This window comes from Schistocerca serialis, chromosome 3 (assembly GCF_023864345.2).
Source record: "Schistocerca serialis cubense isolate TAMUIC-IGC-003099 chromosome 3, iqSchSeri2.2, whole genome shotgun sequence".
Classification (NCBI taxonomy): Eukaryota; Metazoa; Arthropoda; class Insecta; order Orthoptera; family Acrididae; genus Schistocerca; species Schistocerca serialis.
This window is the reverse complement of record NC_064640.1, coordinates 379,763,921-379,791,664: the sequence shown is the minus strand read 5'-3', so window position 1 is coordinate 379,791,664 and position 27,744 is coordinate 379,763,921. Positions and strand designations below refer to the sequence as shown.

General features: G+C 42.6%; 1 protein-coding gene across 1 annotated transcript; it reads right to left on the bottom strand.

Moving 5' to 3' along the window:
• LOC126470215 (cytosolic iron-sulfur assembly component 2A) lies at positions 1-27,744 on the bottom strand. The gene is made up of 4 exons (XM_050097895.1): positions 27,490-27,744; positions 17,394-17,473; positions 5,132-5,315; positions 1-193 (listed from the first exon to the last, which is right to left on the bottom strand). Exons 1-4 carry the CDS (start codon positions 27,662-27,664, stop codon positions 93-95), a joined length of 540 nt encoding a protein of 179 aa, XP_049953852.1. The 5' UTR covers positions 27,665-27,744; the 3' UTR covers positions 1-92.

Sequence of the window (27,744 nt, the reverse complement as noted above, 5' to 3'; positions counted from 1 at the left end):
TTAGGTTAACTCACACTTTTAATCAAGAAAATAACTTACATCCGCATTATTTTTTTAAAAAACAAAATCATCAGTCCATTTACAATATAACTTCAGTCTTTTTCGTCATCAATGCAAGATTCAACAATTTCCCTTAGGTTTGGATTCTCCATTGCTGCAGCTATCCTTTCTTTGTCGTTGATTTGTTTATTTACTGTAAATATACAAATTTCATTAGCAAGGTGCTCATTGCATTAAAGGGTGCTGCGTCTTTACAAAAATTTACGTGTAAATATTACTTTTCAGGAGTACAAGTGTTAAGACACTGGTGTATTGGAAAAGTTGATGAAAAGCATGTGAAACATAGATCAAAGTGCTGATTTATCACCAAATATCAATTTAGGTATTAATTCACACTATCTTAAGAAGAATTAAAATCTAAGTTCATATAATGTATTCAGAATAAACTACTTTCACTCCATTTTCCTACATCTGCTTCCTTTTTCTGGTGAAAGTTTCAGCCATTGACGAAATAAGGGCAAACACATTGGATGGACTTACTGCTGGAGAATGATGAGTGTCATGAGGCACTCATGAACTGAACTCTTAAGAGAGGACAGTAATCAACAGCTATGTTCCATGAGCCTCCTTACAGTGTGTGGTAAAGTGTGCCACACTCATTTGTCCTTTCCTGTTCCACTCATGAATGGTGTATGGGGAGAGACAATGGGTAAAACTCCACACAAGTTACAGTTTCTTTGGTTTTACCAACACAAACATTTCACAAGGTGCATCTGGGAAGAATTAATTACTGTATTCTTTGAACTTAAACCAAATCTCTGTGATGCACAGTGCCTCTCTTATTATGTCTTGCACTGGAGTAAATGAGTAGTTCCAAAACATTTTTGTGTTTACAAAAAAGTCTGATATTTTCTACTTCCTATTTTAAACTTTCCTGATAAGGGCTCCAAACTGACTAATAATACTCAAAAAAACTGGTCGAACAAGGATTTTGTAAGCTACCTCTATCATGTGTGAAATACATTTCCTTAGTGCTTTTGGAAGTGAAACATTCACGATCTTGTGCAGAAACTAACCATCTTTAACAAGAAAATATGAAAGCTGTTTTACATGTTTGCCTCTGTAGCTGAGCTGTGATGTTCTGATTAAGTTGTGGAGGACCCAGTTTCAATTCCTGGAACTGCCAGGGATTTCCTTGGTTGGGGGACTGGGACAGGATGCATTCAGTCTTGTGAAATCAATCGAGGAGTTACTCAAATGAGAATCAATGGCTCCAAAGTCTGGAAAGCTGACAGCAGCCAGGAGAAAGATTTGCTGCTGACCCCATGCCTCTCCACATAGGATAAAGTTGTCATCAAATTGAAAGTGGTTTGAACAGTACAGTGCTTCACTAGGAATAGCCCTATTGGACCTTGGAGCTGATCTCCCCAGCCAGTTCTATGGGGTCCTACACCTTACTGTGGACTAGAAACCATAGCGCAATTGGGGCAAAGGTAAAAGAAGTGATAAGTGACACACAAAAATCCCATGACTGACCAGGGACTGAACACAAGATCTTTGAATCCACAGTCTGGCACTTTACCACTGAGCAATGAATCCCTCCATACCACATCCAAATGAAGCAATACGGCAGAGTATGACGTGGTGACCAGTTGACATCATATGATCCTCTAGGCCTGATCGAGGAGTTAACTTGTTATTTACTTTACGTATGTTTGCAACAATCGATGGAGTCAATTTGTGAACTCTGTGTGGGCCGTTGTTCAAATTTTCTTCTCAGCTTTCTGTGAATTATGCACTTACTCATTCCCTAACCAAGTAGCTTTGGCTTACATTGATCCCATGGAACTTCATGAATTAAACTACACTATTGGCCATTAAAATTGCTACACCATGAAGATGATGTGCTACAGACACGAAATTTAAGCGACAGGAAGAAGATGCTGTGATATGCAAATGATTAGCTTTTCAGAGCATTCACACAAGGTTGGCGCCGGTGGCAACACCTACAACATGCTGACATGAGGAAAGTTTCCAACCGATTTCTCATACAGAAACGGCAGTTGACCGGTGTTGCCTGGTGAAATGTTGTTGTGATGCCTCATGTAAGGAGGAGAAATGCGTACCATCACGTTTCCGACTTTGATAGAGGTCGGATTGTAGCCTGTCGCGAGTGCGGTTTATCGTATCGCGATATTGCTGCTCGCCTTGGTCGAGATCCAATGACTGTTAGCTGAATATGGAACCGGTGGGTTCAGGAGGGTAATATAGAACACCGTGCTGGATCCCAATGGTCTCTTATCACTAGCAGTCGAGATGACAGGCATCTTATGCGCTTGGCTGTAACAGATCGTGCAGCAACGTCTCGATCCCTGAGTCAACAGATGGGGACGTTTGCAAGACAACAACCATTTGCATGAACAGTTCGACGACGTTTGCAGCAGCATGGACTATCAGCTCGGAGACCATGGCTGCAGTTACCCTTGATGCTGCATCACAGACAGGAGCGCCTGGGATGGTGTACTCAACGATGAACCTGGGTGCACGAATGGCTAAACGTAATTTTTCGGATCGGATTAATCCAGGTTCTGTTTACACCATTATGATGATCGCATCCATGTTTGGCAACATCGTCGTGAACGCACATTGGAAGTGTGTATTCGTCATCACCATACTGGTGTATCACCCGGCATGATGGTATGGGGTGTCATTGGTTACACATCTCGGTCACCTCTTGTTCCCATTGATGGCACTTTGAACAGTGGACATTACATTTCAGATGTGTTACCACTTGTGGCTCTACCCTTCACTCAATCCCTGCGAAACCCTACATTTCGGCAGGATAATGCACGACCACATGTTGCAGGTCCTGTACGGGCCTTTCTGGATACAGAAAATGTTTGACTGCTGCCCTGGCCAGCACATTATCCAGATCTTGCACCAATTGAAAATGTCTGGTCAGTGGTGGCCAAGCAACTGGCTCGTAACAATACGCGAGTCACTACGCTTGATTAACTGTGGTATCATGTTGAAGCTGCATGGGCAGCTGTACCTGTACACGCCATCCAAGCTCTGTTTGACTCAATGCCCAAGTGTATCAAGGCCGTTATTATGGCCAGAGGTGGTTGTTCTGGGTACTGATTTCTCAGGATCTATGCACCGAAATTGCGTGAAAATGTTATCACATGTCAGTTATAGTATAATATATTTGTCCAATGAATACCCGTTTATCATCTGCATTTCCTCTTGGTGTAGCAATTTTAATGGCCAGTAGTGTAGATTAAAATTTTTACAACAAATTTCAGTCTGAAATTGACTTTTCCTAAGTTCATGAAGGTAACTTGGACTTATACTCCTTGATATTTATAGGTTATGTCTATTTCCATTTATTACTTATCAATTGTTTCATTAAACACTAACAATTTTCCCAGCTATTTATGCACAATGCAAAGCTATTCTGGTGTTCAGACTTCCCTATGTACAAAGCATCATCTGCATACAAGTTTGCACAGTTTCAGATGCCATCCATCAGATCATAAGTATACAGTAGCACCTTCATGGGCTGGAAAGCTGACCCCGTGCTCCTCCATGTTGCATCCAAGTGATGCTGTATATGGCAGATGATGAGACAGCAGTTGATTTCCTACAAAGGAGATTTTCATTCCACAAAATGATCACTTCATTTAAATCTCTCTGCTTTCATAAGAACTTTCTAACATGGCTATTACAGTGAGTCTTTCCAGTCCTTCACAACTTTGCTCCCCAGATACATGGCTATAGCATATTCAGCAATACTCTTGCATTTTATCAACTGACATCGCAATTTCTTCCCCAGTGATGACTTGGATTCTTAATGCATTTTCTAGGCAGAGATATTTACTTACTTTTCTTAACATATCTCTCAACACCTGAAGTCATTTATGCTATAACATTCCTATGGTCACTGAGTCTCACCCCAACATCAACTAAATAAAAAGATCAGGTCCATTAGTTGCCAGGGTATCTGAGACATTACCCCCCCCCCCTCCCACCCTGCCCCCCCCCCCCCCAAAAAATCCAAAAAGAAGTCAGTTCTCCTACTGACTGCTCAAGTTAATTTTTAGACAAGAGGTTCAGAAGAAACTTGTATGAATCTCTTTCCCCAGTAAGACACAACAGTCTTTCACTTGCAAGCTGATATCTCCATCTACAACCATGGCATGATCATTAAATTTATCAATGATATTCTACAAGTTTTCTGTGAAGCATTCTGTCACTATATCTCCTGAGGCATGTGGCCTATAAAAAAGTGTGTGTGACCTCCCTTTAATACTTAACTCCACACAGATTATTTATCATTTGGAATCTGCAAGAAGAACAATGGTTGTGAGATATCATTTATAGTGGAACACAGAATGCCACGAATGGTCTTTTCAATACTGGGAGAAAGTATTGTTGAATGGGTGTACATGATGTCACTCTCACGTGGGTGGGTGTGGATCCAGCAGAAATGTAGTAAATAGTGATTATCTGAGTGTATTGTGTTCACAATGAAATTTAGGGGAGATAGTGTGATAGTCTGGAGTTGTTTCCCCTGATTTACACTGAGACTTATTAGTTTTAATTGATGACATAAAAAAGTAGTACTATGCAGCCACAGCCATTGAAAGTGGAATAATCATGCTCAACTACTTGTATAAAAAGCCGATGCCGCATAGTCATTGGAAAATCCTAAGGAAATGTAACTGTCTCATGAAACATGTATCTTACAAAATCCTCATTCAACCTATTCTTCAGCAAAGCTTGTCACTGTCTGTGAGCCTTACAAATTAGGACACTCAAACACCCTGACACAAGCCCCATCAGACATCTTTTGTGCACACTAGTGTGTTGATTGCATCTCTCATCTATCTGTTCACCATGTTTTAGCCAGATTGGAAATAGCGTACAAATTCAGATCATGAGATCATACTGGAAAACCTCCAGTGTGGGTTAGACACTAATAACACAAAAATTAGGTTCTCCACACTATTAGTTACACGGCTACTTCTGAAACAAACAACAATGAATGTGCAGTGATTTGGCTCCTTCGTGTATATTAATATGGAGAAAATAGAGCATAACTGCAACTGCCTTAGAAGATTGTACTTACTTTCATCTTCTGTAGAATGTGTCCCTTCTTTTATGCTGATATCCAGTTTGAATTTTTCTGTAAGGTTCCTTTCCAGTTTTATGCGAATACAAAGGCCTATAAGAGTAGCCAATGAGCAGTGAGGCACAGTAGGAATAAATTCAATATGAACTGAGTACACATCATTATCTGGACTACATTCAACCTAAAACAAACAAACAAAAATTGTATCTTTAACTGACTTTTCATTAAAATACCATAAATAGTCCCATTGCAGGATGAAGAAAAGCCCTAGGTAAAATGGGAATGAATGAATAAATAAATAAAAATGCAAAATAAGAGAACAAGACGTCTTTGAAAGTGTCGAATGTTTAGCAAATAAGTACAGTGTTATTAACTTTTATCCTCAATAGTTTTCCTCCTTCCATTTCTCAGCATCCACTTATTTTCTTTTCAGCCTTATTATTATTATTATTATTTGCATTAGGTGTTATTCAGCTGTCTCAGGTCAAGGCAGCTATATCCAAAACACCTGTTTACTTTCTCTTAAACACTATAATATGAACCACCTGAATCAGTCTAACTAAACAAATTACATCTGAAGCATTTACTAATTAAATATACTATATCTGAAGTATTTACTCTCCTCCAGCACTTCTCTCTTGCCATATATCTACAATACTTATCCTTCTAAACACAGTCTATAATCCTACAAAAAATCTCTACCTGCGTTAATAACAAATAGCCTTCAGAAGAAGACTAAATTAATCATAAACTAAATCTATATTCTTATATGAATAAAGCATGCACATTATGCACGAGTAAATTTAGCTCCTGTCCTCCGCATCAGTACCAGGCTGATAAAGCCAATAAAAATTTGTAAGGTTTTTGCTGTCAACAACTGAGTGAGATTATTGTAAAGAAATGGCCCTCAAATGTGATGAATGATGATCTTTATCCCCCTCACACCTCCTTATTCATTACTGCAGGAGCTGATGCAAAGCTAAATATTTTTTGCTAGACATATGGGTACACTTCGAAATCCACACTTCTTGTGTTTACTGCCAGATCACATTGTGTAAATGCCACAATATTTCATGATGGCAATTTACTCATATAATTCTCCTATTCAGATGGTAGAGGGGATGTAGACGGAGTTATCCTGTTTCCAGGCCTTATTTCTGCACATAATTTGAGAGCTTAATATCCATTCACTGCTGATTTGCTCTTAGTAACTACAGCTGTAGTAACACCTTTAGGCCCCCCCCTTACACCAAAGCAAACAAGCTAATTTGCAGCAGCGAAACTGCTGGTTGTCAGTTCTTCATTGAGCCATCATAAGAAATTCACAGCCTCTCTGCTTTAGCACTTGCAATACAGAAAGCTTAGGTCCACTATGTTGTCTACTCTTGCTGCTGTTGAAACAATTTGCACGAGTGATGGGTAGTCTGAAAAGAATGTAGTGTTGCCGAAGAAAGAATACACACACGCTTCAACGATCGAAGAGATTCACAGTGTAAATGCCTAAGGAAAAGAAATATGACTGGTAGGAACTTGCTCAAGCACTCCAAGATCCTACAGGGAATGTGAGAAAGATGATAAATTCATTATGTGCTTGCATCAGGTGAGAATGGAGCAAATAAGAAGCAGTTTTGTAATTCTTTTTAACATTAAAAAGGAAAAGCACAATAAATTTCCTTGAAAGTAAACAAAAGCAAATACGTATCTATTATGTCAATTAAAATTAAAAATATACAGAAGACATCATTCTCATTGCTTACGTTCATGGTACCTGCAATCATGTGGTTGATTTATCACTGTTATGTTAGAGATTTCTGTCAATAAATAAAAATGGTTTACTCAGGATTACACTACCTGCCCTCTAAAAGTGTTACGTGCACTACCTCCACGCAGTTCACATTTACGAACAGACTAAGACACCTAAATTCTTCCTTTCTTATGGCAAGTTCTATGTACCTGTTCTCCATCATGATTGTAATGTGCTGTACGGAATAAGTTTTGCAACTTTACTGCTTATGCTTCGACATTCACTCCCATGCATTCTCACCTGTTCGCTCCAGTGTAAATGCTTATTCACAGTTACAGGTCACTGTTGGTGTGCACAAGTGAATCCTTTGTGTATTCATTGTGAATGTGCATTCACCTGTGTTCACTCTGATGTAAAGTGGTTTTTACATGTGCAGGTGGATGTGCATACACATGGTATGCTTGTGCTGTGGCATCTGCCTTTGCAACTGATTTTTCGTAGAACAGAGGAAAATGAAATGGCTGGAAACACTAAGTTGCTTAGCTTTGAAGATCTTTCTTGACAAAATTTATGCGTCGTCATATGCAGTTTCTGAGTCTTCTGTTCCTCCAAGAAAGCTAGGCATTCCTATCATCACACCAGACATTTGCCTGAACACTTGATGAAACACTTGTGAATCTGAGTATGATAAGCCTCAATCACGAGCATCCAGGCTCCATTTCCACAGGTTTGCTTCCCCTTATACCCAAGAACTGTGTACCTGAAGCTCTGAAAACTGGAAAAGGTGCATTGGATTTGAGACATACAGATGAACTATCAGATGCACAAACTGAAGGTGAGTATCTAGGCAAATGTTCTTCCATTTCAGCATTCATACTACTTCACATTTTTCGCCTTTATTTTACCTTTATTCTAGAAGTTCTCTGAAGTCTACGTTCATACGGCCATGGACTTGATATGACATCTTTCCTGTAACTGCACGAATGGTGCATTTCAAAAAAAGAAAATAATCGCCAACTGAGTTTCAACATTATCAGGATACTCCCTGCCTCACAGAACTACAAACAATGGAGTATTTTGTTCACGTTTGGTTCTGCACTTGCCACATAGTGAGCAAATGATAAAACCATGGTTATACCAGCATTCCACTTTGTCCAAATTTATTGTTGCTAACAACAAGTAACTTCAATGAATGCAACAAATATATTGGTAAGGTTTATGCCGCAGCCTCACAACTGGTGCATCACAATTCACTGCTCGCCAGGAGCCTTATGCCACAGACTTACTACTTGCTGGCAGTGATTACCCTGCAGGTTTTCACATAGCTAGCAGAGTCAAACATGGCACTGCTGGAATGTTCTTGAAGTAGCAAATCATGGCTCAAGTGTCAGGATATGCGGTTATGGGCACAGTGTGAAACACAAACCAGCTTGATATAATTGGCTGACGAGGTTTGTTGCGAGTAATTGTGCTGCAGATTAAATGACTCACTGATCTTGTTGCATCATTGCTGGTCCATACCAGTGAGCAGCAAGGTGACAGCATAAATGCACCATTAGAGAACATACCAATGAAAGTGACAGCAATCCACCTTTAGCTTGCACCTCATAAATTATGAACACACCCTTAATTATAGAAGAAAAACTTTAAAAATATACATAGAGCAGATAAAGAAAAGCTTATTAATATTTTTGGGGAAATTTAAATTTATACACATCTGAAGAAATAGCTATATCACGCCAGAATGAATTTTTACTCTGAAGCAGAGTGTGCGCTGATTTGAAACTTTCTGTCACATTAAATTTGTGTGCCAGACTGGGCGTCAAACATGGGACCTTAGACTTTCACAGGCTAGCGGTCTAGCAGCTGTGCTATCCAAAGATGATGTACAACCCACCCTGCTTGACTTCCACCAGTACCTTCCTACCTTTCAAATTTCACAGGAGTTCTCTTGTATACCTTGCGGGACTAGCACTGATGGAAGAAAGGATATTACGGAAACATGGCTTAACTGACTTACATGAAATGTTGCAGACTGACATCAGCTACCCATGTGGCACTATTTACTAGTCCATTATATATGGTTGTTGTGCACGTATCATGATTGCAGTCACAAGACCAACCATAGTGCCCATACAGGGTTCACAAAGGTGGGGAAAAAAAACAGCTGCCTGATGGAATGCTGCTAAGCATGGGCCTTGGCGTAATGTGTCGTCTTCACTGGGAGCAAATCGTGGAAACTGGTAACTGCTGTTTCAGTAAATACAGTTTTTTGCCATGTGTACCTTCATGGACACACTAATTATGGAATCCTAAAAAAGAATTTGTGGTATGCAACTTTTTTTTATCAAATACCATAGTATGCCCAGTGGATATACAACACTCAGCAATGACAGACTTGATGGTTTGCGAAAGATGAGTACAGCATTGCTGTTCCACACAACATTATTCCATGGGATGTGTGGTCTGACCTATACAGGATGACAGGATGTCCCACGAGGAATGGGCAGTATTCAGGGATATGAAAGGAATGATCATTCAAAGCAAAAAAGTCTGGTAAACATGGGATAAAAATTGCATACCTTAACAGTTATGAACACTTCGTCTCTAATACTGTGAAACAGATATCATCTACTGCAACCTCTTTGCTTTCTGTATTTTGAGAGGTGGTAATACATACCAAAACGGGGATAAAATGTCCAATAAACATGGGCTACAAAGTGCATACCTTAAGAGATATGAGCACTTGTTTATCTCTGTACAGTGAAACACAGCTCTTCTACTAAAGAAGTGCTCATAGCTCTTCAGGTATGCATTTTATAGCCCATGTTTACTAGACCTTTTGCTTTGAATACTCATCACATCCCTGAATATTGACATTCCCCCTGGGACACCCTGTCTAAGCAATACCACACTGGCAATGTATTTTATACACTACAGACTTTCACAATAATATATCGTTGGTCACTGATTGAAGAAAGTCTGTGGTCTCAGATGGTGGACAAAAAAATGACTTTTAATTTGTAATTTCTGGAGAATGCTGCCTACCTTGTGCAAGATGCTGCTTACAAATAAAAGAAAAACTATGGATTTCCTTGATTTACTACTCTCCTCATCCTGTTGCTGATTTTCTGCTTTAACTGATAGTACCCAATCGATCTGCCAAGCAGAGTATCCATTTTACCTGATGAATGCTCTTGGAAGAGCTAAGGCGAACTCTCAGCATCGGAAACCGTATGTGCTGTATGTACAAGTGTCTTAAGTATATTCATGAATATGGTTGGTGTAAAAACTCAACCTGTCCACACCATGGGGCTATACTATGAAATTGCTATCAACATATCTTGTATCTTCATAAAAACAGTTGGTTTCAGGGTCACTGATTCCAGAGCTCTCTCCTCAAAATCCTCCGTAAACTAGTTGGACACCAAGGGAGAAAGGGAGTTACCTTCTGGTGACCCCATAAGTCTGTTCAAAAATTCCTCATTAAACATAAAAAAGGTTGAGGTAAGAGCATGCTATTCTGGGCCTGTGATGTCCACGTGAAATTCACTACCAGTCAGTGCCAGAGACTCTGCAAGTGGTAACCTTGTAAAAAGTGAGTCTACATCTCAACTGATTAAGTGATCTGAGTTGCTTACATGAAGTACTTCAAGTCTGTTGATGAAATCTGCTGAGCTACATATGTGGTGTGAACATTTCCCAACAAATGTAATCAATAAGAGAGTAAAATGTTTAGGTACATCATATGTAGGAGCACCAATTATTGCTTACTATTGGCCGTAAAACTAGACCTCTTTATGAATTTTACGAATATCATGCATTCTGGATAGAACACAACTATGTTGTCTTTATCTTTTGATGATAGCTCAAGGTAACTAAGAATAATTCATGAGTGCTGATGTATTTCATTTTGCTCATCCTCTAGGGTTACATTTGATTTCTGATAGGCATGGTCACTTAAAAAACCATACAGCTTATAGACACAGAGGCTGCAATATAACAGTACTGTAACATTACTCTTATGGGCCTTGAGTATCACTACATCTGGGTCTTCTCAGAGAATGTGTAATGCACCCTAACTACAGACGTTACGTTGCTTTGTATTTGAGAAAATTTCACAAGCACACAGAAAGTCACTTGTCTAGTGTCTTTTGCAGCTTCCAATGAAAGGTGTCACACAGCTTCTGCAACAACACTGACCAAACTTATCAAAGGTGGTGCTTCAATTGTTCGAGATACTGACCACAGATTTTTTGCGATGTTTACTACTGTAGCACTGTCTGCTGTGGCACAAGGTGATCAAATTTTGGTATCTGCATCATTATAGCCTTGTTCGAACTTAGCACAGGTTTCACAGTCAATCCATTTCCAGGATAGCTGAAAAAGATATGCCGTCATCTGTAGATGTACATCGTACAGTTCTTCTGAAATTACATATAAAGTTCTTCTTGTATGATGATTCTTTTTTTCTTTCTATCTCTCTTTTATTGTAATTTTTTATTTTCCTTTTTAGCAAGACTGGCCTTCTCTGTGATCTTTGTTACACTGATGATCTTGATGATGTGTCCCACTCTAGTAAATTTTGTTATTATTATGTCTTGGTTGTAACATCTCATTAAAAAAAGACTTATGGAAATTAGTAATTATGCTTGCTAATTGTGTATCTTGTCGATCCTTCTAACATTTGTTTTCAGCTTGCTCTGTTGTCTTCCTTGAGAACAAACATCTCATGAGCACAAGGATGTCAGCAAGTTTAAAATATGTCTCCTGTAGACACTAGCAAACCTGTGATAACAGTTTCAATTTCTCCACATGTGTTCACAACCCACTTATGTCCCCCTATAATACATGAGTCATTTATCAGTAGTGTTTCTGCTACACCTTTTCTCTTCTGTTAAGAGGACTCGTGGTTACACTCAAGTGGAACACAATGTGCAGGAATTCTAGTGTATCTTATGGTCTTTACATTTTCTTGACATTAAGTTTCCTTTTAGTTTTCACCTCCTGGTTCAATGAAGTTGATTTAGACTGAGACACATTGTTTTCAGTAATCTCCATTATAATGCTATTTCTAACTTAGATGCTGGAGCTTTGCTGATAACTAGAGCTGGTCTGGAGGTGGCACCACACTCTTCCATTACTTTGTTTATGGAGTTGGATTTGTGTGGAAGAACTTCTCTCCCCATATTTACCTTACCATTACCACAATGTTGTAAAGGTACGGTTCAAAAGATTTTTACTTCTTTCTCATGTCAGTGTATGGTGCGTGCTTTATCACCTTGAATTCTTGGATTTTCTTTTCTTTTAGCAAGACAGTACACCCCCTTGTCCACACTGAGTGTCTACCAAAGTAATTAAAACAGAAGTTAGGGTATGTGCACGGCTGAATTTCAAAGAAGGTAGCCAGACTTTAATGTGTAACAATGGTGGTGTTGAATTTCTGGCACTTGAAATGCCTGATGCAGTTTGAAATGTATAAGCTTACTTTCAGTTTTATAAATCCAGCTTTAATATAACCTGACCATCAATGTAAATACAGCTGCTTGTTTCTTAACTTTCCATTTACTCATTGCACAACTTGTTCGTTGGCCAACTCCTCCTAAAGCATTGCATTGTCGATGTGGGTTGTGTCACTGCATGCTATCATCAGTTTTCTGTGATTAAGGGCAAGGTTCAGTTCCATTACAATACGGCACTCCCCCAACTGTTTTGATCCCCAGTAGCTTGGTGGCTTGCTGCAATTTGTCATTTCTACAAGTAATGATTCTTACACAGTCAGATAAACAGATTTTTGGGACCAAGCTAAAGTTTTGAAGCCATTTTGAATACAGTGGTTTCTTCTCAGACATGCATTCTTCTCTTTTAATCACAATAAATACATTTTGTCATACTGGGTGCATTCTTCTCTTCTAATCACAATACATACATTTTGACACACTGGGGGTGCCCTGTTATAGTAGATTGTATTCACCTCTGGAGGAAGTCTACTCAGGAGGACTATTTTTGCAAGTTCACTTTGTTGAAGCGTGCTTTTATTGTCCATCAAACAATCTCACTGCTGGTGATTTTGTGGGTGCCATCATATACCCACAAGCAGCTACAGATTAAAAACTCCACCCAGTCCTACTTGCCTGGGTAAGCCTTACACAAATGGGATGCAGCAGGTACCCAAGAGGTTGGCCTCTAGCAACTGTTTCACCTCAAAGTCATCAGGGGGTGAAAACTAAAAGGAAGACACCATCAATACACAGCACATGACTGAGGTCGAGTGGGTTTTCTTAGATGTTTGCACCATCCTTGCTGCTGCAGCTGACAACAAAACATACACCAACAAGGAATAGATGAACTGCTCACTTATACTATGGGCAGTGCATCAAACAGTGAGCCTCCACACATCCTTGGCCACCATGTCATATTACATGGAATGACCCCCTAGATGTCTCCAGTATATAAAGGAATAAGGTGTCATCAACAATGACAACTATAGTATTCCGTGCGTGTGTGTGTGTGTGTGGGGGGGGGCGCACACGTGCGAGAAGCAGTGGGGGCAGGGGCACACGACTACACTCTGTATCTAACTCTCAGCTAAAAGCTAACACTACAACAATAGACTATGTAATGGATTTGTTTCACCTGTGGGATGCACTGGGGTTGGTTTTTGTCTTACTCTAGATACTTGGTTTTTCGACTGGCCATTGTTGTGATTTTGGACTTTTAACTCGGATCTTGTATTTGAGGGTATTGTACAAATACATCATGTCGTATCCACAACACAACAGTGACAAAGAGGATTTAGCAAGCTAATGTGATTCAAGATAGATGCAGCATTGGTGGGAAAACAATAATGATGATGGAAATACATCAACAAGGAACTACAGCTTCAGCAGATGACCACAGCAAAAAATAGCAACGTCATTAGCCATGGCACTGCCTACAGTGACTAATACAGCATTTGCATCTTTTCTGAAATGGAGTACAACTGAGAACTATAGCAATGTCAACTGCATCACTGCTTCACACACCCATCCAGATATCCAGAAATTTCTATTTTTAGCATTGCCATCACAGGACATACTGTGTCTATGGAGGAAATTGTGCCCCCAAGAGGATCTGGATAAACTGTCTTTTAAGAGAACAAGTGAAGTGTTGTCGAATTATGACACGAAAGGTCAGCCCTTCCTCTTATGCCTCTCAGTTTATAGGTGCAGGACACAATAAAATGAATCTTACTGTGAACAGACCACTGAGCTAAATGATAAATAGGAACACCCGGTTCAGCAAACCACGAATTTACCAGGTCAGGTGATGACAGGCACACAGAACAGCCCATGAGATAACCAAAGGCATGGCATCTCCATCACATACAACAATGCAAACAGTGGCCTTACAAATCAGACTCAGTATCTTCTCAAAACTGTAAACAGTTCTGCTGTTCATTCCTCACAGAATCCTTTTCCTTCTCTTCCAGACTGTTTTGAGCAACATGAAAAATAGCACTGTTCTCTTAAAAATGCTGTTTGTTTCTTCCATATGAAAAATGGTAATGTCCATGTTGTGTGCAGTTCATGCTGGAAAGGCAGTAATTGCATACAGAGCAGAAATAGCATGACGCATACAGTACAAATGTTGTGCAATCCTTTGATAAACCACAGACACTGACTGATTTTCAGATTTTGAAGACAACACACTTTATAAAGTAGATATGGGAACATCAGTGTCTTACATTAAGTGCAAAAAATACTTGACACTAGGTATGAGAGTATTATAACCACATAATAATCACATCATATCTTACAGTAGCCAAATGCTATCCACAAGCAAAAAAATTGACATTGATGTTATATTTAAACTGGATGCAAAGAAACTGTCCTTTTTTCCATAGATTCCCTGGAAGCAAAAAACATATTCATGTTAGATTTCTTCCCAACATGGTTTCAAAACTGATGAAAAAGTGAATCTTTTTTTCAATTCTTGTGCCATTCAACGTGGTGGATCAATTTCACTCGTATAGCTTCCAGTGATAGGCATTCCTGCTGGTGGTGGTGGTGCATTAACCAAATGGTTTTCTATGATTATCTGAAGACTTCAAAGCAGCAAAAGCACGAGTCATTGGCACCTACCCTACCCAGAACATCTGTTTTCTATGCTAAAAGGTGGAGAATATTGCTGAGGGACTGACTTTTTGAACAATCATCTACAAATTCCACTGCATCACACCTCCTAATAGTTATAGTTCAAAACCACTATTTGGCCTAGAGAAATACCACTGGTTACCTTTTGGCATTTCAAGTGCCCTTGCCACCTTATAATGCTACTTTCAACAGTTGTCCCAGAAAATCCCAGCATTTTCTTCAATTACAACAATTATTTCTGGCAATCCTTAGTTGGAACCACAATCCACCAGAAAGCCATTAATACTAGCTACTGAGATGTCACAGTACAGAGGTGGGTAGTTCTTTTACGAAAGCAGGAAAATGGGACTGAACATTCCACAACCTTTATCTTGAAAACACTAAATTCTGCCCAGTAGAACTTCTCTCAATTTGTGAAAGGGGCCCTATTTCAAGTCCACATACTGAAGAAAATCTACACGTACCTCTATGGGGTACAATTTCACCTGGTAATGGACTACATACCGTTGCTAGCTTCGTCCAGCACTCAATCATCACTGCCACATAGGATGCCTCAATTTTTGCAAAGGGAGACATTAATCAATAGTTGTAGCTGAATCCCAAAAGGATGCCAACCTCTGCAAAGTTTTTAAATGGACAAAAATGGGTTGGTGATGAAGTAAATTTTATGTGGTTATCTGTAATAAAATAAAAGCCTTTAACTTATAAATCCAACAACAGAAAAAGTAACATTATTAAAGCTTTCTAAGATGATCTCAGGAGTGATGTTTGTTATAGACAAACACAGTTATCCTTCCCTTGATTCTTTCCCAAGTTAGGTCAGCCTTGCAACTGACACCTTTTCTGATGTCCTGTGCAGAGTTATATATTTCATAACGGCAGCGACCTTACAGCTTCACTGACAAATGCAGGTAGTAGTGCAGACACTGGCAACTTCCAATTCCATACAGGCATTGGTTTTCTTAATACGCTTTTAAGTGTTGAAGCAAATGTAATAGTGACTGTGTGGTTATATGGTCTCCTAGATCTATTTGACAACACCGTATGGGACAGGATTCAGTGTTTTTAGCTCCGATATCTTCCTTTCTTCAAGGTATACACTCTCTACTCCAGACAAGGTGATCCCCAGAACAATTAACACACTTTGTAACAGATGAACAAACAACTTCTTCGTGGGCAGCTTTAACACATTTGCTACAAATGGCTTGTCCCGTACACAATAGTGCAGTATGCCAAAAGCGCTCTGGGTTGGGGACATTAGGCCTCACATTTAAATGAATGAAAGTTGCCTTTATATGCTCTGGACATGTTGTACTATCAAATATAAGAACAAGGACATCTGCCTGCAACATCCCTAGATGACACAACACCTTGCATGTACTTCAAGGTGGTGTGTAGCTCTGTTTCGATGGCATATTCCCCGAGGTATTCAGATCCTGTCATTTTTACATGCAGGAGACTGGAGTACGTTCAGAATGAACAGCCTGGTTCTCCACTGTGCCCACTGGCAAGCAATAGGCATGGGTACTGAACACTCTGTGCCCATCAATATCAGCACACCCTATAAGTTTTGTCATCTTGGCTACCTGGCCCAAGGGAACATGTGCATGTTGAGTTTTCTGGTCTGGTTCTACTCAAAAATTTCCATAAGTTTGTTGCCAACACAATACAACATCAGAAACAACTGAGAGGCCTTGATACAAGTTTTTGACACTAAGGTCCTCCAACACAAAGCAATCTTTAATAATACCATCACCACCTACGCTTTCTCCCAGTTCCCCCTTGTGACACTACAAGTGAATCTGCACATGCATACCAGGATTAGACTTTCCTGTTTGTGTTGAGACATTGGTTGTCAATTTTGAGTTACGACTGTGAATGCAAAATATGTACTGAAACTAGGTGGTTGCACTGTCATTAAAATCTTATTGGTTTTAGTGTAAGTGCCCAATTTTTCAATCACTTTAATTTTTTTCTTTGAAGTGACAATTGGCTACTCTACGTCTCTAAACTGGAAACTTGCATGAGCAGCTGACAAATTATGGTGGGAACAAAAACGTGTCCGGTTCACTGCACAAATTGTTCCAATCAAAATAATACTGTACACCCTTCCAGTGAAAAATTCACACCATCATATCAAGATTTAGTCTCATTCCTGTATCATCAAGAATGATCTTTATCAGAAATTCAGAAAGCAACATGGCTATCGCACAGGCACCTCAGTGTGTATGATTGACAGCATAGCCTGTTAGCCTAGAGTTGTAGTTTGTTGTCAAACCTTAATGCTTATAACGACATGTAACATCTTGTCATTTATGCCATAATTACAAAACATGAAACCCGAAGGAATGGTTATCGAGAGGTATCATTATCTACTTACTCTTACACAATCTTCATCAACAACATGCAAATCTTCCAGGGTGGCTGGCTTCTCAGGATCCCGAATTGTCTTTATGTGATCTAAAAAAAGAGAAGTCAGTGGTAGAGAGGCAATTAATAATTACTGCAACCAAGAATGCACACAATCGTAAGGGTTATTCAATGAGGATTACTGAACAAGAAGTAATATTTATAAAACCTAAACTGATTGTGGGTAATTTAATTAATAACTAATACTGACACAGATTCGAGAGGATGCATATCAAGGTTTGGCTGCGACGGGAAAATGCTGACCTCAATTATTTGGTTGGTTGGTTGGTTTTGGGGTTTGATGGGGGCTGAACATCGAGGTCATCAGTCCCCAGTTCCAAACAGACATACTTGTAAAAGGCCTATACAGTAAAAGCATAACCTCTGCACCCCGAGGGAGGGAACACCAAGGGGTACGGAGCTAAAATGAACACCGCAGTAACACAAAATAGAGGACACTTAAAAAGAACAGAGCAAATAGTTCGCTAGAGTAAAACATAGAGGACACTTAAAAGGAGCAGAGCAAATAGTTGACTAGAGTAAAACAGACTACAGTGGTTGATGGATCAGGTAAAAGGTCAACCTCTCAACTACAAATGAAGAACCTCCAGCTGGAAAGCGTTGATCGAGGTACCAACACAACTTGTTATCATAAAAGACACTATTTCAGTATCCAAATCACAATTAAAAGTTGCTGGAGTGGGTGTAGCCTGAGAAATCATGCGAGAGCACCTACACTAGAGCGAGTGATAAAACTCAGCTGCACGGATAAAACGTAAAACTGAGTCAGCTATAGAGGCATCGTCACCTAGAATTAAAGGAAGTGCAGCTGGTAAATTAAAGGACTGCCGCAAGGGGGCTAAAAGGGGGCAGTCCACCAGAAGATGGACCACTGTCAGCCCTGCATCACAGCGACACTTGGGCGGGTTCTCATGACGAATGAGACAGCTGAGGGTCAACCGCGTATGTCCAATTCGGAGACGGCAGAGAACAACTGAGTCGCTATGCCTGCCCCTCATGGACGAGTTCCATGCGGCCGTGGACGACTTGACCATGCGGAGCTTATTTGGCGTGTTCAAGACAGACCATTCCGAGCTCCAGACATCACGGACCTTGCGATGCAGGGCTGACCAGAGGTCTCTTTCCACGAGACCAAGCTCCAGGGGTGGCGAAGTGGTGGCCTGCTTGGCCAACCGCTCGACACGTTCGTTTCCTGGAATGCCGATGTGGCCCGGGGTCCACACAAACGTCGCTGAACGACCACACTCGGCAAGAGCAAAAACAGCATCTTGAATACCGCACACCAAAGGGTCCCGAGAAAAACACTGGTCGAGTGCTTGCAATCCACTCAGGGAATCACTGCATATGACAAATGACTCCCCAGGGCAGGAGGAAAGGTGAGCGAGTGCACGATAAAGAGAAACCAGCTCCGCAGTGAAAACATTGCTCCCACAAGGCAGGGAATGCTGCTCAACGCATTCGCCGTGGATGAAAGACTACATCTGCATCGCGAAATGAGGCAAGAAGAGCCAGGAATTGTTGACGAAGACTGGCATGTGGAACGGAGGACTTGGAGTCGCAGGACAAATCCAAGCAAAGCCGCAAGCGAGGAAGGGACCAAAGAGGGGTAGAAGAAGAGGGCCGGAAGGATGGAGGTATGGGAAAGGACTCGAGTGATGAGAGAAGGGAATGGATGCGGACTGTGATCGGGAGACCCGACCTAGGCCGCCATCGTGGGGAGGGGAGTGCAGAAGATGGAAAAAGGAGCCTGCGGTTTGAGTGGACGGGCGAGGCATGGACGCGGGCGATGAATGACACAAGCAACTGTTGTCGGTGGAATCCTAGGAGAGGGATTCCAGCTTCTACAAGAAGGCTAGTCACCGGACTAGTGCGGAAGGTACCTGCCACCAGTCTGACCCCACAATGGAGAATCGGGTCGAGAATCTGAAACACTGAAGGTGCTGCTGAGTCGTACGCCACACTCCCGTACTCGAGACGGGACTGGACTAAGGCCTTATAGAGCTGTAGGAGGGTTGTTCATGCAGCCCCCCAAACGGTGTGGCTGAGGCAGCGAAGGATGTTGAGGTGCCGCCAGCACCGTTGTTTAAGCTCGTGAAGATGAGGTGTCCAAGTGAGCTGAGCATCAAACAGCATGTCAAGGAAGCAATGCATCTCCTCAATACGAAGGAGATCATTGGCAAGGTAGAGCTCTGGATGGAGGTGGACCATGCCACGATGACAGAAATGCATCATTCGGGTCTTAGAGGTTCAGAACTGAAATCCATTGTTGGATGCCCAAAAATGTGCCTTACAGATAGCTCCCTGCAGCCGCCATTCAGTAACACTGATGCTTGGGAAACTGTAATAAAGACAAAAGTCATCGGCATATAGAGAGGAACAGATCGATGAGCCCACCGCAGCCTCAAGACCATTAATCGCCACCAAAAAGAGGGGAACACTGAGAACCGAGCCCTGTGGGACACCGTTCTCCTGAATATGAGCAGAGATAAAATTTGTGCCAACTCGAACCTGAAAGGAGCGATTGGAGAGAAAATTCCGTAGAAAAGTCAGAAGTGGACCCCGTAAGCCCCATTCGTGCAGTGTAGCAAGGATATGATGGCGCCAGGTGGTATCGTACGCCTTCTGAAGATCAAAGAAAACAGCAACTAGATGTTCTCGCCGAGTAAAAGCTGTACGAATAGCTGACTCTAGCAAGACTAAATTGTCGATCGCTGAGCGGCCCTGACAGAAGCCCCCCCTGTTGCTGAGCTAGGAGGCCCCGAGCTTCAAGAATCCACATGAGCCGCCGACTCACCATCCATTAAAGGAGTTTGCACATAACGTTGGTAACGCGATAGCTATCAACCACCAGCGGATCTGCATCAGGTTTCAGCACTGGAATGGTAATGCTATCCTGCCAACGAGTTGGGAAAACGTCCTCCGTCCAGATGCGGTTAAACAGGGTGAGTAATTCACCCTGACAGTGCGCCAATAGATGGCAAAGAAACTGGTTGTGAATTCGGTCTGGACCTGGAGAGGTATAGGGGCAAGCTGTAAGGGCACTTTGGAACTCCCATTCACCAAATGGGGCGTTGTGTTGTTCCCAATGGTGCTCGCGAAACGACAACTGCATATGCTCAGCCTGCTCTTTAATGGCGCGGAATTCTGCACTGTAACCTGCTTTTGAGGAAATATAAGCGAAGTACTCTGCCAGCTTTTTGGCGATGGCGATTGGGTCAGTACAAAGTGTACCCCGAAGAGAAAGGCAAGGGACAGACGCACGAGGGCGAAAGCCAAAAATGCGCCGAACCCACGACCACACCTGAGATGGGGAGGTGCGAGAAGCTAAGGTGGCAATATATCGTTCCCAGCAGTCGTGTTTGCTCCGCCGGATTAACTGACAAGCCCAGGCCCGCAGCCGTTTATAGGCAACCAGATTCCCTAGGGAAGGATGACACTGGTGTCGTTGCAGGGCTCACCGGCAGTCCCGGATAGCTTCTGCAATCTCTGGTGTCCACCACGGGACTGACTTACGCCTTACGGTACTTGACGAGCAGGGGACAGTTGCCTCAGCAGCAGAAACAATGGCCATAGTGACCTCGTCCACAGCCAAATCAATGCCACCAGGAAGCGGAGCAATGGTCATAGTAGCCGAGGTGTAGGCTGCTCACTCAGCTCCACGAAGAGTCATCGTGGCAGCTGGTCAAGGGGTTGGGATTGAAAAAGAGAAACCAGGATAGGAAAGTAGTCGCTACCACAGAGGTTGTCGTGGACCCTCCAACTGAGGTATGGAAGAAGACCTGGGCTACTAAGAGAGAGGTCAATGGCCAAGTATGTGCCATGAGTCAAGCTAAAATATGTGGGAGCACCAGTGTTAAGGAGGCAAATGTCCTGCTGTGCCAAGAGAGCCTCAACATTCCTACCCTGGCCCAAGATCTGGGCCCCACCCCTTAAAGGGTGGTGGGCATTAACGTCCCCCAAAAGGAGGAATGGCGGGGGAACTGGGCAAACAAGGCAGCTAGGTCGGCAAGAGGGACAACCTCATCTGGGGGAAGGTACAGGTAACAGATGGTAAGCTCCATTCCTGCCCGGAATCCAACAGCCACAGCCTCGAGATCCGTGTGAAGTGGCACTGGGGCCCTAGGAACAGTGGCAAGAACATAAACACATACACCGCCAGACACCCTGTCGTATTCTAAATGGTTCTTATAGTAATCCCGGTAGCCACAGAGGGAGGGGGTCCGCCGAACAGGAAACCAGGTTTCCTGTAGGGCTAGACAAGTGCCAGGGAAGCGGCACAAAAGCTGTTTCAACTCAGCAAGGTGGTAGAAAGAACCACAGTAATTCCATTGAAGGATAATGGTACCCGACTGTGAAGACATGAAAGAACCTGTAGGAGGGGGAGGGGGGGGGGATAGGTTATGCCTCAGAAGTGCTCGCCGCCACCGATTACGAAGTAGCCTGATCAACTTCCATAGGAGCTGCGGGTCAAGCAACATCTAGCTCCTGAGGGGACGCTAGATGCTCCACATCATCTTCAGGTGCAGTGGTAAAATCCTTTTCTGTCTCTATGTCCTTCTCGTTTTGCTTTTTCTTCTTTTTGGTAGGGTCCCGTTTGTCCCTCGGTCTATCAGGCTGGGTGGGCTTTTCCGACGCAGTCTCATGGACCGAGGAAGACCTGGAAGCCCTACGGCCCTAAGGTGGTGGCTTTTTCAGCCACTGGCTGACATCTGGAGGAGCAATAACCATGGAAGGGAGGACACCAAGCGATCCCTTCCGCGCGAGGGGAGCCGGAGGAGGCAGGCAGTTCTCTGACGCAGAGGTGGGGACGGAAGTCCCCAAAGAAGGAGGGGTTGTAACTCCCGATGTTGATAACAGGGGAGCAACAAAAGAGGGTTTTCCCAAAACTACCTGGGGGGCAGGAATAGACGGCCAGGTTGGAGGGCCCACAAAAAGCGGCTGAGCTTGGGGGCTCGTCGCCAGGGACGGTGGCATCGAAGCTGCTGCAGTAAACATCGATAAAATGCGCACAGGGTGAAGGCTGTCGTACTTGCGTTTAGCCTCTGTGTAGGTGAGCCTGTCCAAGGGCTTATACTCCATAATCTTCAGTTCTTTTTGATAAACCGCGCAGTCTGACGAGCAAGGTGAATGTTTCTGTCTGCAGTTGACACAAACAGGGGTGGGAGGCACGTCCACAATCCCGACAGGTAGGGTTGGCGTCACATCTTGATGACATATGCCCAAACCTCCAGCACTTAAAGCAGCGCATGGGAGGAGGGACGTAAGGCTTAACATCACATCGATATATCACCACCTTGACCTTCTCGGGCAGGGTGTCTACCTCGAAAGCCACGATGAAGGCGCCTGTGGTGACCCTACTATCTTTAGGTCCCCTGAAGACACGTCGTACAAAGTGGACAACGCAGCATTCCAGATATGCACGAAGCTCATCGTCAGACTGCAACAACAGGTCACGATGAAAAATAAGTCTCTGAACCATATTGAGGCTCTTATGAGGCGTAATGGGGACTGCAACATCACCGAGCTTGTCACAAGCAAGCAATGCCCGTGACTGTGCTGGGGATGCTGTCTGTATGAGGACTGCTCCAGACCTCATTTTAGACAGGCCTTCAACTTCTACAAACTTGTCCTCTAAATTTTCCACAAAAAACTGAGGCTTTGTGGTCAGAAATGAGTCCCCATCTGTTCGGCTGCAAACCAGAAATCGAGGAGAATACGTCTCACCAGGTAATTTAGACCGTCGTTCCTCCCCTGGTGTGGACAGGGAAGGGAACAATTGGGGGTCATACTGTAAAGCATTGAACTTTCCTTTGTTAGAGACTCGTGCTTGCGCACTATTCGTATTTCGTTTCATGGTGGTCCCACGAGCAGCTAGGGGAAGGAATGTCCACCCAGACAGAGCCCCGCTTGCCTGGGTAAGCCTAATACAACCGGGAGGCGGCAGGTTCCCCAGAGGTCGCCCGCTAGCAACTGTTCTACCTCAACAGCCATGCGTCTCCTTGGCGCGCAGCACACCTTGAGATTGAGGGTTTTTTTTTATAGAGGTTTATACCATCCTCGTGACCCAGGCAGTTAAGCCAAGATCCCCAGGCTCTGTACCGTACAACGTTCCACTGTCGTGCCTTACGGTGGTCGTTGAAGCACGCTCAGAGCTTACGGTACTGAGGACTGGTGGCGCTTCCCAGTCCCCAGCTCAGGGACCCCGGGGTCGCCAAGCCCGTACCCAGCAACTAAATGCTGAGCCCCCTGAGGGGTCAATTATTTGAATTCTTATTTTTTCCCCCTCCTCTCTTTTTTCAACAAGGCATGTTTTTCTTTATGACAATATGAGACATTGAAATTAAGGTGGAAAGGAGAAAGATACAGATACATCACTCACATCCCTCTTGACAGAAGAGACAATTATCATTAATTGTACAATAAAAGTTCATTATCAAATTCAAGATATTGGATGAAAGCATAATATCACAACAACTAACTCTCAAGAATCATCTAGCGTATGTACAGAGAATTAGGAGATAGGAGATGCAAGAAGCTAGCTTACTAAATCAATCTTCTAGAAATTCTACATAGCCTTTAATGGGGGAAAGTCAACTACCTACTATTGACAAAGTAAAGAGTCTCACTCGTTCTGGACAGATATTTGGGAAAACTCTAAAAGCTTCAACAAGGAAGCTCAGTGGTTGAATAAAGAACAAAATGCAGTTAGCAATATCTCTTTGGCTGGGGAGACAGTGGGTATCATTAACGAAACATATGCAGCAAGCAGTTAAAAAACTGGTACTGCAAAACCACTGGAATTAATAAAATACAGTGTGTTTGGATTACAAAAGTGACTCTAGTGCATTTGCTTTTAACTCCAGCAGTAAATCATGTTTCCAACAAGGATGAAGAGCTCCCTATGTGGCTGACCTCTGATGTACTCTATTTACTTCATACAAGTGGTGACAACAGATTACATGTATATAGTATCTGGTCAGTCTCCTGGACAAAATACCTCTGCAATTACGACTGTGCCTTGCAGGCAGCCTAGTTATAAGATACAAAGGCGTTCCCCCTTAGAGGTGTCTGCTTTCCTGCTCAATGCACACACACCACTGAACAGTGGTGCTGTCATCACAGAACTATTCCTTCATCCACAATCATGACATCGCAGGCATAGCAAACTGCCTGTCTATATAGAAAAGGGCACAACTGCCAGTAGGCTGACAAGCTGTCATAGCAGGATGTGGATTTCTGTGTTTGGAAAGAGGAGATAGTAGTTTGGATGCTTAAGGGAGCTGCGAATGTGGGTGGCATAACTGACAAGCTGTTGTTGGTGCCCGATCCGCTATGGAGGTACTCAGACTCCACAAGTAAGCAGTTCACACGACTAGTTCAAAAAGCTCCTGTCACAAGTCGAACCCTGCAGTGGTGTATCGGATCCAGTATCTGCAATGCTGAGGGTGATGCCGAACTGTATGAGATACTCCCATAATCAAGATGGGATTGTATCAGGGTTTTGTAAAGCTGCAGAAGGGTAGTGTAATCTGCAGCCTAGGTGGTGTTACTCAGGCAGCTAAGTGTATTGATGTGCAGCCAGCTCTTTTACTTAAGCTGGTGAAGATGGGGAATCTACATCAACTGAGAATCGAAGACCAGTCCTAAAAAGCGATAAGTCTCCACCACACTGAGTAGTTGCTCCTCGAGGTAAAGTTCTGGTTGTGGGTGAACGGTACAACTTCGACAGAAGTGCACGACGTTAATCTTGGCGGCTGAAAACCAAAAGCCATAAGTGAGGCCCCTTTTGTATGGCATCTTGCAGTCAACGTTCAGTGACACCTGCACTAGACAAGTAATAGTAGAAGCAAAAGTCATCAGCATACAAGGAGGGTGATACTGAGAACCCCACAGCTGCTGCTAGACCATTAGTGGCTACTGGAAACAGGGGTACACTCAGTACAGAGCCCTGAGGACCCCAATCTCTTAGATATGGGGAGTACTGTGGGAAGCACCAGCTTGGACCCAGAAAGTGCAGTGCGAAAGAAAGTTCTGAATAAAAATTGGGGGCGGACCCCGGAGACCCCACTCATGTAACGTAGCGAGGATGTGGTGTCGCCACATGATGTCATAAGCCTTTTGCAGGTTGAAAAAGACAGCTATAAGGTGTTGAAACTGGACAAAAGCTGTTCGAATGGCAGACTCCAGGTAAACCGGATTACCAGTAGTGGATTGGCCTTGATGAAAACCACCCTAGAACGGAATCAGAAAAATCCTGAGACTGAAGGAACCAACACAGCCATTGGTTAGTATGTGTTCACGCAACTTACAGGGAACATTGGTGAGACCAATTGGAAAATAACTGTCCATTTCTAGAGGGTGCTTACCTGGTTTCAGTACTGGGACAACAATGCTTTCTCGCCATTGCAATGGGAACTCACGCTTGCTCCAGATGCAGTTAAAGACAGCAAGGGTATGACGCTGACAATCCACCAAAAAAGGTGCTTGATCATTTGGTTGTAGGTGCGGTCCGGTCCTAGGACTGTATCAGGAAAGTGGTTCCCACTCACAGAATGGACCATTTTATGGCTCCAGGTGGCGTATAATAAAAGATAATGGGTTTTGCTCTACACGCTGTTTTAGGGCATGAAAGGCAGGTTGCTAATTGTCAGACAAAGAGGCTCGAGCATAATGCACAGCAAAATTTCGCGGCATCTGGGTCAGTGTAGACAGCACCATTCGAGGTAATACAAGGTACTAGTGCTACTACCGCACTAGCCCTTAACTAAAACTACAATTACCTGTGTAGATGTTACTGGCATGAACATTTGTCACGTCGCAAAAAAATAATTAATGAAGAAAGAGGAATATTAAAGAACGACACAAATCTGCTCTAGCAGAACTGCTTATTCGTGGATAACTTTTTACTTTGTTACACTGCGATGCAGTGTTTCAATGATCGTTATTTGGCTTCTACATTAGTGTACTACCTTTGTTCTATCCAGTTTTCCAACTTACAACACCAGTTAAGCACTTTGACTACAGTGAATACAACCTGCTGAAGGCGAGTTTAGCATTTTATTGCTAACCATAGACGGACGTTGGCGGAAATACGGAAGCGTCCGATCCCACCCGTCTGCTTTGACCCATGACGTCACAAATATGGCGGAAACAAAAACAAACACACACACTTTCCACAAGAAGCCTAATGACACTAACGGGACAAGCGCGGGAAATGGGGTGTTTTGGGTGGGGGGCAAACTAAATACAAACAAATTTAGACGCCTTGCGTAGCTACAACATGTAAGTGAAGACAGCCATGCATGAATACCCACCCACCTCCCCAGGGGTCGTAACCCCTGCAACCCGCAGAAGATAAAGATGCTTCAGTAGCTGATTAGTGTTTTTTGCCTTTTTAAAAAAAATCTGAGGGGATAGAACGAACAGATCAGAAAGATAAATATAATAAACTAAAACAGAAATTCGAGGAAACAGATGATTAAAATAAGTAATAAGTGTTTTTAAATTAAAAAAAAAAAATCTCACGAGATAGAACGAACAGATCAGAAAAGTAAATAAAATAAAACAGAACTGGAGACAGCCACACTCAAAACAAAATCCGCGCCGTCATGATGTCACACACAACACCCTTAAGTCACGGGTCAAAGCCGACACGTTGGATCGGACGCTTCTGTCGACCCGACGTTGGCATATGGTCTCAAACAACTGCAATGCCATGGTTGCACACTAATGTTCTACACTCTACAGAGTGGCACGGTCACAAAGACCAAGCAGGTTGGAAAATTAATATTGAAAAATGGCTTAGTACTCTTCAAGCAACCAATATAGTTATGCATGCCCTATTTGGAGTATATCATGCATGGCAGCTCTATCTGTTTCATTCAATTTAAGTTTCAAAATCAGAACTAAATGCAATTTCGTCTCGCCTGAAGAGAATTCGAAGATGCTGACCTATTGTGTGGTCTGTACGGTCAGTCGTATTTTTTGGAGGTTATATAAGTAATCCCATTTACGTCACAGTTATTTCAAAGCTCACAAAATCTTACCGTAAACAATTTCCTTGAGTTGTTCGGTGGATATTTCCGGTGCAAATTTCGTTGTCTGCTTGGGCACATCATTCTGTTGTCCTTTTGCTCCTTCCACGGTGTTTACTAAACCTTCTGTATTGGCTCCAACACCAAGCAACGCTTTAGACTTCTGAATTATGGATAACAACATCATACACAACAAAACAATAACACATCCCCCCCCCGCTGCTATTACAGTACGCAGTTTCCAAACATGCAAAGTTGGGCACGTCA

Coding starts and splice junctions, on each gene's coding strand:
- LOC126470215 (XM_050097895.1), bottom strand. CDS start 27,664: ATGATGTTGTTATCCATAATTCAGAAGTCTAAAGCGTTGCTTGGTGTT. Junction 5,316..17,393: donor TTGATGAAGATTGTGTAAGA/GTAAGTAGATAA, acceptor TGTTTGTTTTAG/GTTGAATGTAGTCCAGATAA. Junction 194..5,131: donor ACATTCTACAGAAGATGAAA/GTAAGTACAATC, acceptor GTATATTTACAG/TAAATAAACAAATCAACGAC.